Genomic DNA, 12,445 nt, shown 5'->3' with positions numbered 1-12,445 from the left:
GTTAATAGCCCAATATGGCGGTACCGAAACTCATCTGTAATATAGTCTATATTTGTCAAGGCATCCGCAAAACAAAATTTCGCCGGCCCGCGGGCATTGTCACGCCGTTTGCGAGCCAATGCTCACTGCTAGCAAATAATAATAATAATAATAATAATAATAATAATAATAATAATAATAATATAATAATAATAATAATAATAATAATAATAATAATAATCTGGGACCTCTTTGCGAAAGTTTTTAAAATATCTTTTTTCTGTACACTTGCGCTTCATTCAGCTTCCTATCAGTCACCGACAACCTTTGGTCCGGCGATAAAAACGACAAACGTCTATCCTTCGAGAAACAAAAAGACCTCTCACAGTAATCTGTTTGCGAGCGTCTATCGCCCATCGGGTGACACCCGATAATGTGCTGATGCCAATGTCGACAAAGGGCAGAATGGAGAGGGAAGATACGCGAGGACAAACCACAATGCAGGGCGTCCTCCCCTTCTTCGTTTCGGCATCACGTGACTAGTCGGTGTCAGCCAAAAAGGAACGGGGGTGCCGAGCTCTAAGCTGCTCAGTTCGCCGTGAGGCCACCCTCGGACAAACAATGGAGTCCCGCTGTCAGCTGTTGCTCGCTGCTCTGATGCTTTCAACAGTCGCGTGCGCAGTGGGCGACTGGCCGCGGTGTGCATCGCCGGACGGCACCATCGTCAGCTTCCACGTCGACGGCTGCAAAGAGCCCGACATTTGCGTTCTGAAGAAAGGTACCGAGGCCAACGTGACCATCGTCTTCAAATCCAACGTGGCCAGCAATGGCGTCACGGTCAAGGTGCACGGCTTGATCCACAAGGTACCCCTTCCGTTCCCGCTGCCGCAGTCGGACGCCTGTCAGTGCGGCGTGGCGTGCCCAATCAAGGCAGGGGCTAGCTACACCTATCGCGGCTCGTTCCCCGTCAGACCTTCGTACCCGTCCCTCTCGCTCGACGTCAAGTGGGAGCTGCTCGACGACAACGGCAATGACCTCACCTGCCAGCTGATCCCCATTCAGATCGAGAGCTGAACATTTCCACCTACACGGTTCGTCAGCGTGACTCTCCATTGCATCCGGTCCGCGAATGAAAGCCATTAAAAATTTCATTTCGCCCAGTTTCAGCGTGTCTCTTCTTTGTCAGCATGCCTATTCAACCGAGTTGTGCCACTCGTTTGAGTATGCACTTCCATAATTTCGATGACAAGGCCTCATTGAGAGAGTTATACCCCAACATTGCCGTACTGGGTATGTATCTGGCCTATTTCGTGGGCCGATTCCGGAGGTAATGCTGTCTAAATATTCGGGGGCCGCTCCCGAATGTAGTGCAGCGGGTATGTGGAGTCTAAGGACGTGGGCTGATCGCAAAGGCAGAGGAGTCTAGAACTGTGGCCCGTTCTCGTTGTTTGCGCAGTCTGAATAGCTGGGCCGGTCCTGAAAGGGTGCAGTCTTAAAGATGTGGGCCGATTCTAAAGGCAGTGCAGCCTGAAATGCGGCCCGTTCCAGTAGTGGACTTCCAGTCTAAAAAAAAAAAAAAAAAAACAGGACGGAATATTGTCACAGGGTCGTGACGTGACGAAGGCAGCAGTCGGCGTGTCCAAGATGAAACTCTTTATTTGGCCGAACTTGTGGCCGGGAAATGGAAAGTCAAACTACAGCAATACACACTGTAAACTGATAACGGCTAACAGGGCGTCGGCCATCGATAACCTGATCATCGCTGGGACGCGCCGTCTTTTTACATCACGCATCGAACTTTCCAGCCTTATCACTGGTGGTCGCGCAAACTTTGGCAATAGTAACACGTGTAAGGGGGCGGTAACATAAAACATAGAAAGAAATGAGCACGTGTGGCAATATAGTGCAATAAAAAATGTATGTAGTAACTTCCCTCACGCGAGGAGTGACGCAATAGCATGCCGTGTCAAGTGTCTCCCCCATTCGCATCACCAACTCGCTCAAGAAGACGCTATGTTTCATCGACTTTAACTGTAGGTTAACTCACCGTCCAGTTATTTTTCTTTCTTTTTATACTCTTTGCAAAGCTCCCTGGTGCATAAAAAATCTCTGTGGTTGCTTCTTTACTCAAAACAAATCGACATAAAACTAACGGTACTTCTTCTGGTCCTTCACATTTGGAGGTGGAAGCGATGTGTATGGCATCCCAAATCATGTGTTTTTACTCTACTTTGTTGATAAAAAAGTATAAAAAATAAAGGAAATGAGGACAGACTTACCTTCAGTAATGACTGCTACTCCCCTTGCGTTGCAGTGGGGAAAAAGAAATTTATGCATTCGAATAACCATCGCGAGTTGAGCAAATCGAGCCCGAATAAATCCAGAGAGGTGCTGTCCCATGGTGTATAATATCGAATAGTTTCTTTATGCATTCACTTGACAACGCGAACGCCACACGTGCGCAATCCGGCAGAACTGCATCGTGTACGCGTTCCAGCGCCATGAGTGTAAAGGGATATGAGCCATGGTTTCCTCGGCGTTTGTGTCGTCGCAAAGCGCGGCTGTGAAACATGTCCTTTGTGCAGCCCGTCGACTCCAATAACGGGTGCATAGTTCTGCGTTTCCTGGGAGTTACATTTCTGCTCGCGCCACTTTATGTAAACGGCGAACGACGTTCCCCCTTTCCTCTCGATGGTTTCAACATCCATCCAACGTCACCATGATCTCCCCGGTCTCCTGATTCTGCGTTGTTATGTCTACAGCATGTTGTAGATGTAGAAATATGTGCGATTCATGTCAGTTGGAGGCGGTGTACGCACCATATTCTATCTAAAGGTTTGAATAGTTCAGCAGCACTTCGCACGGCGGATAACATGGCCCCCCTCTAATGGAGAGCCTTGTGCACGCCTACGTACGTAGGTGTGTGACAGCCGGATAGTCATCCCCCTTTATGTCCTACAATGAAAGCCTATGACCGATGTGTATAATCTCAGGCATATGGGTGTGTGGTGTACACTGGTTGAGGTGTGGTTTGGTGGCGTGGAGTATCCGATTACTGTACTCTAGGCTCTTGCTTCTAAACTCTTCGAAGGCATCACGTTCTTTTATGGTTTTCAGACTTGAAGAAAGTCCTAAAACCATTAAAAAAGAAACAAGAAACAAGAAGCGTAGGTTTATCATATATTTAAGAGATGTTGGCACCTTATCGTCGGCTGCTTCTTTTCACATGGAATGTATGCAAGCTGGCAATGCAAGCTTGCAAGAGATGTGACAAGAGCGAAAAATTGAGATTTGATGTCGGGTAACATAAATGCACAAATAAGTATACTCAAAACATATTATATTTAAAAAACGAGCGTAATATCAGCTCAGGTATATGCACAAATCACCTAAGGAAGGTTATGAGTTCGGTCCCCATCAGCGGCGACTCGTTTCTTATGCCCAATTTAATTCCTTTTTCCGCTGGGTCACAATTACAACGCTTCAACTGGAAACTACAAATACCGTCCCCTATAATTTCCTTTGCTTCATTATCTGTTGGCTTGAATTCGTATGGTTCTATCTAACAAAGAAATGAGCCTCTCGAACCATTTTCCTTCTTTCGTTCGCTTTCCAACAGACGTAACATAAAACGCACTAAAATGTCATGTCAGCCCTAGTAGGTCCACAAAATGAAGAAATTTAAGTTAAAGACGCTCAACATGGCGCCATCTTTATTGCACCGAAAATGCGGTTCTTTACATAACATTTGAAGCTATACTGTGCGACAAGAACAGTATGACATTACCACGTGAAGCATACTGTGCGACGAGAACAGGATTTGGCCAATACGAATCTTTTTTTTATATATATGTTCCGGTAGCCAGAGAAAGGCGGTGCAGTTTCGTACGCTCGTCAAAGAAACATGTAATTCTACGGTTAATCGGTTCAGCTGTGCGACGCCTTCCATGTAATACGTCACATTTCGCGACATAAAATGTATCACATAATTTTACATCGAACAACGTGACGTCACTGACGTGTGCATTCTCGCGGATGCATGTGTGTCAATTTGTTCAAATGCTCGATAGCTGATTACGCAAACTACAATGCAAAAATACTTTGGCGTACACCCTATTGCAACAGAGAAAAGGCAGGGTCCATGAGCGTGCATTCTGATCGATTCCTTCAGATCGCCATAGCCTACAACCAGGTTACCGGTCGTGGTTTTAGCACGTAGGGTGTCGCGCTTCTAAGCTCAAGGGCGCGGGTTCGATTCCGGCCATGGCGGCCGCATTTCGATATACAGAGAATACCCGTGCGCTTAGATTAAGGCGCACGTTAAAAACCGCAGGTGGTCGAAATTATTCCTGGGTCCCCTACTACGGCGTGCATGATAAATACGACAGCAGTTTTGCATAATCGCATTTGCTTGAAAGAGTGAATGTGTCAGAATAGGCGCATCGTCTTGAAGCTCCCGGCGAATTTACAGATCGAGTCGCCTTTAGGAAATTTGCGTAGAATGCTAGCGGCATCGTATCAGCACAGAAATGAGCGGAAAGTGAGACAGCAGCCGGTCGTTTTCCTCCACTGTAGTACCTCTTCAATTGTATTGCTGATACGAACAGATTGCATGCCGTAATCTATGCATGACGTTTGCTATATGCCTTGCGTGTTTCTGGGCGCCGATGATATGAGGATAATAAGAAAAAGATATAGAGCCTTTGTAATAACAGCATGGGACAAGGTTTTGCACTCACACTCTTTCTGCATGCTGATGTATCAGAAATGGCTCTTTCGTCGCAGCTATTGTCATTTCAAACCTAGTCGCAGAAATAAACTTGGTTTCTCTTCATTTTTCCTAATAAATGGAGCGCATATCATTACAAATGGCTACACCTGATCACTTGCTCAAATCTATGGAATGTAGCTTCTTTTATTAAAAAAAAAGATAACATACACAGACGTTATAGTACTCTTACACATGCGATTATGAAATAGAAGTGATGAGAGAAAGCAAGGCAGATTAAACAGGCTGAACCCGGTGCGCAGCTCTGCAAACAGGATGGAGAAAAGCAGAATGGAAGATTGTGAGAATTTCACAGTGTGACTGCCTATCATATAGCTTGCCATTTGGACAGCCTTGTGCCAATTATATGACAGGCCATTTACGAGGAAGAAAAGAACAGGGGTTCTGCTTTGCTGCAGTAATTGGAATGTCTCAACATGGTATTGAATTTTGATAAATGCGCCATCTATCAACCGGCCGTGCTATCAACCGACTTCTCGCGGCGCCCGCGCCGTATACCCGCCACGGTGGTCTAGTGGTTATTATGGTGCTCGACGGCTGACTCGAATGTCGCGGGACCAAATCCCGGCTGCGGCGGGCGCATTTTCGATGGAGGCGAAAATGCTTGACGCCCGTGTACTTGGATTTAGGTGCACGTTAAAGAACCCCAGGTGGTCGAAATTTCCGGAGCCCTCCCCTACGGTGTCCTTCATAATCATATCGTGGTTTTGGGACGTTAAACACCAGCAATTATTATTATTATTAGACGTCCGCGCCATGTTGTGCTTCTGTACTCATAAGCCGTACCTACGTAAGCTGTCCTGGCCAGCAACATGTATCACTGAATAAGATTATTTCTCGACAAATATGCGTTATAATAGACTAGAACGCGTTCTTGGGCTAGTTGGTGCATGGTCTGACAAAAATTTGGAGGCACAAAGGAACAAGGACAAGAAATGACAGGACTGGTGCCAGTCCTGTCAATATGGCACCAGTCCTGTCATTTCTTGTCCTTGTTCCTTTGTGCCTCCAAATTTTTGTGTTATAATAGACTGCTGTAGGTAACTCTGGCGCCAATTACCACAATTACAAGCACATCACCTGCGAGAGAAAATAGCAGGCCTTATGGACACGACACAAACGTAAAATTTTGTTCCGTCAGCGCTGGCCTTGTATCAACTAACTTTAGGGAAGGCTAGTCAACACTCAGGGCTGGGCAAAAATATTTTGCAATAGTATCGAGATCCTATACAAGCTACCGAATGAAGATGTCTCATAGTCACGATATATGTTATATCTAAGTGCGCAAAAAAAGTTATTATATGTACGGACTCTGTCCGCTACATGTACTGGACTGTGCCCTTAGAATCTGCTCATGCTTTATACGCCGCATATTGTATATGTACATAGTGCTTCTGATTATTTTTTATTTCCTTATTCTTTTATTCTTCCTAATTTTCTTGTCCTTGTGTATTCCTTCAATACTACTATTACGATGATGGGATAGCCGGCTCTAACGTAGCCTACCTTCCCATATATTTTTACATGTGTAAATAAAAAAAGAAAGAGACGACAAGTATTTGAGATACAGGTATAAGATACTAGCAGAATAAATGTATAACCGATACGATACTTGCCATTTGTATCTTAAAGGGGCCCTGCAACACTTTTCCAAGTAACCATCGAATGGCTTCACTAAAGGAATTTATTGCCTCACCAAACGACTGCCGCAAATTTTTTTAGAATCCTTCGAGTACGAGTGGAATTACAGAGGTTTGTCGCACGCTGTAATTGCTTTCTCTCTTCTCTCGTCCCGACGAACGCGCTGGAAGCTAAGCAGGAAGGGATGGCACGGGGGAAAGAAGTTACGTCACGCGCGCGTCATGACCTTTAGCACTTTTCCTTCTTTTTTTCTTCGAGCGCGCTGCTTACATTCAACTTGATCGCGAGCGCGCGAGCGGCCTCCCGCGGCGGCCGCAGTAAGTATGTAGCCAACGATGCTCAAATCAGCCAATGGCCGTGAATTTGGGTATATGGCATCATTTGTCGAAAGAAGAGGGAACGATTTCTAGCTGACTTTGAGAATTAATTGTACATTCCAGGCCGCGTGCTGCGCTATAATATTTGGCCCGCGTATTCTCAGGAGTCTCAACTACCGATCGGCAGCGTTTTCTGACCGTGCTGAAAAAGTGTTGCAGGGCCCCTTTAAGATACAAAAGGTAAGGTTTCTTCTTGCGCTAAATGGTCTTACAAATGGTTTCTTCTTGCGCTGAAGACAAGAACTGTGACAGAGAGAGGACGGTAACAAATTCCATCCGTAGCGTTCGTCTCTCTGTCGCCATTTTTGTGCAAGATGAACAGCTACCAAGTAGCCTAAATAATCGTTCTCCTTAACTATGCCGCAAGTACGCCTCCTTAATTTGGAATATCCTCCACTAATATGCGAGAATTCTTTTTTGGCTTTCCAACAGTACATCATATTGTCATTGCGCATCAGTTTATGGGACAGGGAGGATTACATAAGATTAACAGAGGTGCGCTGAGCATTATCGAAGATACACGTATCTTCGATACTGCTCAGCCCTGTTAACACTTACTGCAGCTACTTTACTACATCATTTGTCTATTTTGCTCCGTTGTGTCTGTAGCTGGACAGGGGCGATGCACGTCGCCTGCTGCTACAGCTGCACTAAACGTGAAACCAGTTACACGTTTTTCAGTAAAATTGTCGATACGGTTTCAGACAGCGTGCCCGGAGATTCGATTGACCACTTCTCGCGTTTTGTAACGCAGAAAGGCCTCAACATGGGGAGCAGCCCGGGCACACGCGCCTGCTACGCGGCGGCCGGCATCTTCACACTGTCGGGCTTCCTGCTGTCCGGGGCCAGCGTGGCCATCGTCATGATGATTGTGCGCGACGACAAACTCGACGAGCAGCTCTGGACGGCTGCTGTTCTCGTAGTGGGCGTCAGCTTCGGCGTGCTCTGCCTCGGTATCCTGGTGTGCGCCTGTGCCATGTGCAAGCGCATGGCCGCCAGCCAGGCGGCGTTGGACAAGGCCGAGGCCGTGCGCGAGCAGGGGGCCAAACGGCGGCTGTCGCCGGCCACCTTCCCGGCCGGACACGCGGCAGCTGTGCGCGTCTGGAGCACAGCTGGTTCGCTGGACCCGCTGCTGCCCGGTCAGGTCGCGGCCACCGAGAGCCCCTCCGAGGCCGAGGACGACGAGCAGCCCCGCGAGGATGCCGCCTAGGCGCCGCAGACCTGCAGGGTGCGAGGCCAGGAGGTGGTGAAGGCGAACCGTTCCCTACTCGCCAGGACACATTTCACGTCTCAAGTGAAAAAACGAAGATCGACATTTTCCTGTGTGCTGCTTCGGCGTGTGCGAAGCTGCGTCCCCGCGCCGTCACGAGTCTCGTATGACAGTGGTTAAAGCCGCCGGGACAGTCAGAGTTGAAAACACTGCTGTACGGCCTTTCTTTTTTTTTTAAGAAGGTGAAGTCAGAGCATGGTACTTAAGGTGACTGCAGCTCTTGAATGTCATCTCTGAGGAGGCCTTCTGGAGCTGCGGTACCTACACTGCACTAAAGCTTGAACAAAATATGCGAAAGCTTTTCGAAGGAGGGGGAGAGGGTAGCAGTGAGAAAACGATTATGAGAGCATCTCATGTCCACTTATTAGAACACCACACTTTCTCTCGGCCAAAGACAGCAGCTTCCCAACAGCAACAACCACAGGCAAAAGTCTGACAGCAGTCCACCCAGTTCGTGTAGATTCCTGCATTTCCAAGATAAGGGCTTTGATTGCCCCGCGAAATTCATCTGCGATAATGGGGCTTTGTGAAGTCTCATAGCTGACGCATTGATAAGTTTTAATCACTGAAGCTCAGCAGTAAGTGTGAAAGGCTTGGTTTGAACGTTCGAAAATTCACTTCGTGGTTTGGCAAAAGTCATAATTTAGCGTTGGCAGTAAATCATGAAAGCGTTATGTTCTAAAGCTCTGACCCCGATTACTGAGCTCCATTATCTGAAATGGTCATTGAAATCCGAGTGCCATGTTTGTAATTCCTCTGGGACTATCAAGCCGACGGGTATGCACCAAAGAACAAAGGAACGGTGCTTCTGCTAGCGTTTTCACGTACTCAGATTCTATAGTTGCGTTGTGGCGTGTGAGTACGATGCTTACACAGTTACTGAAAGTGGTTTCCAACTTAAATTACGAAATACGATCCCTTCCACATTTTATTTCCAACCCATAGGATAAAAATGTTGTCTATTTGCATTGAGATTTGCAACATAAAAACTTGACCGCCTACTGGCAATGTCCCAGTGGTGAACATGAGTACTTTCACAGTCACTATTGCATTTGTGCACTTGTCGTCTTGACATAGAAGAAGATAGTGGTGACAGCTATAGGAGAAAGAAAGTCTTCTCGATGCAGCAATTTTTTTAGTACTGTGGAGGAGAGCTATAGAAATTTACGGCAGTGCCAAATGATGCCAGAATACAAACGACAAAAGGATGGGAAACATATCATCATCCACCTCCGACACATGTCCTCCATGTGTAGGACAAAATCCCACTTACTCAGCAAAATGTAGTCATTGGGCTGCGCACGTGCATTTTAGTCGTCACACATAGAACAAGGCCCTCTTGAGGCAAGCGTGGCACACAATGTTCAGGCTCACATGAACCACCCCATCGTCAACGTCAAATTTTTGTGGCTCCAACGAGCCTATAACGTAACTGTTCTCGCTACTTCGCAAGTAAAACCGTGTGTCATGCATGCGCTGTGGTAAAGCATTTATATTCTTACACACTATAACTGCCCGTGGGAAAAGAACCATAAATGTGTCGGACTGCTGCTGTGTTTTGAGCGTGTTCGTGTATGACGCTGGATAAACTCCTCGCCAGCTGACAAGGACATAACAGAGACGCAGACAACACCATGGCGCATCGTGCAAAGTCTACATCTCCCTGTGGGCCCTTGCATGCAGGAAGTTTGCTACCAAGTGATGGTGCACGGCGGTGTTACATCGGGCGGGGTTAACATAGCCGGCAATTGTTCCGCATGAGTGGATAGCAGGGACGTGCCACCGGACGTTGAAGAACTCTGTCTCTCTAAGAAAGGCAATCGGCAATACAGTAAGACTACCTTCCCGATTGCCGCAGGCCCTTCAGTGAACATGACGTCTCCGAAGCCCGCGTGCGTAAAACCTCCCTTTTACAGTCTGCGTCTTTCTGTGTCAAAGTGCGGGCATACACAGGTGGTATGCTCTGTGGAACAACTCTGGGGTTTTACGTGCCAAAGCCACGATATGATTGTAGGACACGTGCTGGTCTCCTGATTAATTTTGACCAATTGGGGTTCTATAATGAGCACCTCAAATCTAAGCACACGGGTGTTCTTGCATGTCGAACCCTCGTCCTCGAGCTTAGCAGTGCGACACATTAGCCGCCAAGCTACCTGGCGGGTAAAACGTTCTATGCCGTCGATCTCACCATAGAAGACATCAACGTTACTAGAACAAACTCATTTTAAAAGCTCCGCCGGAGAGGCGGTCCGCGTGGCGGTCGTGAGAACTAGTGGCGCTGCAGTCACGTCTAGCTCCCGCGGCTGGCGCTTGTTGTGATCGGCGCCGCCGATGCACGAGCGCACGTGGGTCACAGCGTCGTCTGCGCTTTGTTAGCTCGTCATTTTTGCGACTGTTCTTGACCAGGCTTAGCGTCTTGTACGAAGACACGTGCATGATGTACGACGCGTAACGAGGGCGAACAGATTCACAGTGCGGTATGCCGACTTGCTTTGCGCCGGGCTGCAAGAGCGGCTACCGCAACGACGATTCCGCTTCACGGCACTTCTTCGGACCTGCAAAAGACCCTACGCCATTCAAGCTTTGCATCGCAAAGTTAGAAAGCTTACTGCGAAATGCAAGGTCTGTGACTTTCATTTTGAGAGTGACGACATTGTAAAGCACTATCGTCGTGTCGTTGCGGGACAAGAAGTTTTGATCTCACGTGGAAAGTGGGAACTCGCGCCGGGTGCCGTGCCGCGCTTGTTCCCAGCACTTCCACCCCACATTTCAAAGCCAAAATGTTCGGGGTTTAGGCGCAAATCCCCCCCCCCCCCAAAAAAAAAAATGCACGGCGTCCCGCGAAAGCCCAGTGCCCAATTTGGAGGAGCCGCCAGGAATAGAACAGCAAAACGAAAGGCAGGCGATTGCATATATACGCTACCGAGAATGAGAGTTGCATCACACTGACATTCGATCAGTTGTCAGCTGTCGCTATGCCTTCAAAGCAGTGGATTTTCGAGAGATTTTACGACGAGGTATTGAACAAGATGTGCAGAATATTTTACACTCGCCGGCTCGGGAGTGGGCTGCTCAGTGCAAAAAATTGACACGGTGCACATAGAAAAGACGAGGACCAGCGCTGGTCCTCGTCTTTTCTATGTGTACCGTGTCAAATTTTTTGCGCTGAGTAGTTTAATAATGGAATACCAACTAGCACAATCCCACACTTTGCTTCGGGAAGGGAGACTTACTTGTGCAAAAGCCTGAGATAATTGTAGTTGACGAGCAGTTTAACTGCGTAGTGAACGGCTACAGCACGAAACGCAAACGGCTGTCGTACAGTGTAAAGTGCTGCGGGCATGGAACATCTGCTCGGTGAAATTTAAAAACTGAAGTTGAATGCTGACGACTCTTCTAGCGACGGAGTACGCGCGAATAACTGCTCGGTGCTCACATCACGGCCGATCTGTTCGAATTGTTTAAGGCACCGTAGAAGGATGCGACGTAGACAGATGAGACACCGAAAATACAACTATCCGCTGAAAAAATTGCTCAGAGACACCTATTCGATGTAATCGCACACTGAGATTTCATTTACCGAGTTCTCGTAAAATTTTCCGGTTTTGGGTCAGTATCCCTTTAACCGTCGCGAAAACGTGTCTTTAAACATTGCAAAGCATTGGTGATGTTTTTCGAGAAAGTTTTTTTCAATAAATTGTAGAAACATGAGTACTGTTTTTCTAGAACGTTTTTGTATCTCGAGTAAGTACGCTTCTTTGTGCACTATAAAGGCTTTTACAAATGTGTTGGGTTGTTCTTGGTCTAGATAAAATGGCAGCGGCTTGTGGTAGTAGTTATAAAAATTACTCTGAAAACCCTCATTCGCTTAGAAACACCTATGCTTGGAAGTTAAGCGCAATGTAGACAGCTCAAATATTGTCATAGGGTCGTGACGTCGACGAAGGCAGCAGTTAGCAGGTCCGAGATGAAACTCTTTATTTGGCCGAACTTGTGGCCGGGAAACTGAAAGTCAAACTACAGCAGTACACTGATAGCGGCGAACAGAGCGTCGACCGTCGATCAACTGACAAGCAGTCAAGCGCGTCGGCTTTTATACAGGCGCTATCGAACTTTCCAGCGATATCGCTGGTGGCGGCGTTATCTCTCGACAAAGCTGAAACATTCGCGTGCAGCGCGCAATCTTACCAAAACGATCTATTACAATCGCGAAGCTTCTCGAACATTGCTTCGTGGACAGCGTCGAGCGTTGATAACCGTCTTTGCTGGTCAAACCCGAATACATCAAAATAAAACAAGTGGGCGTGGCAATACAGACCGAACATCGATTCTTAGCCAATCAATGCACAACGCACGCGGGCCAATGCATACAGACGACCTTATGCATAT

At 47.3% G+C, this 12,445-nt stretch overlaps 2 protein-coding genes across 2 annotated transcripts; both read left to right on the top strand.

The window, feature by feature from the left end:
- The first annotated feature begins 514 nt into the window (after positions 1-514).
- LOC119378910 (NPC intracellular cholesterol transporter 2) lies at positions 515-1,114 on the top strand. Its single transcript, XM_037647982.2, has one exon. The coding sequence runs from the start codon at positions 601-603 to the stop codon at positions 1,051-1,053; it is 453 nt and encodes a 150-aa protein (XP_037503910.1). The 5' UTR covers positions 515-600; the 3' UTR covers positions 1,054-1,114.
- A 6,431-nt stretch (positions 1,115-7,545) lies between these two features.
- On the top strand, positions 7,546-10,235 carry LOC119378908 (uncharacterized). Its single transcript, XM_037647981.2, has one exon. The coding sequence runs from the start codon at positions 7,553-7,555 to the stop codon at positions 7,994-7,996; it is 444 nt and encodes a 147-aa protein (XP_037503909.1). The 5' UTR covers positions 7,546-7,552; the 3' UTR covers positions 7,997-10,235.
- The last annotated feature ends 2,210 nt before the right edge of the window (positions 10,236-12,445 follow it).

Source organism: Rhipicephalus sanguineus, chromosome 1 (assembly GCF_013339695.2).
Source record: "Rhipicephalus sanguineus isolate Rsan-2018 chromosome 1, BIME_Rsan_1.4, whole genome shotgun sequence".
Lineage (NCBI taxonomy): Eukaryota > Metazoa > Arthropoda > Arachnida > Ixodida > Ixodidae > Rhipicephalus > Rhipicephalus sanguineus.
This window is presented reverse-complemented; position numbering and strand designations above follow the sequence as displayed.

What these genes read in the sequence shown, in the direction of transcription:
- LOC119378910 (XM_037647982.2), top strand. Translation starts at nt 601, where the DNA reads ATGGAGTCCCGCTGTCAGCTGTTGCTCGCTGCTCTGATGCTTTCAACA.
- LOC119378908 (XM_037647981.2), top strand. Translation starts at nt 7,553, where the DNA reads ATGGGGAGCAGCCCGGGCACACGCGCCTGCTACGCGGCGGCCGGCATC.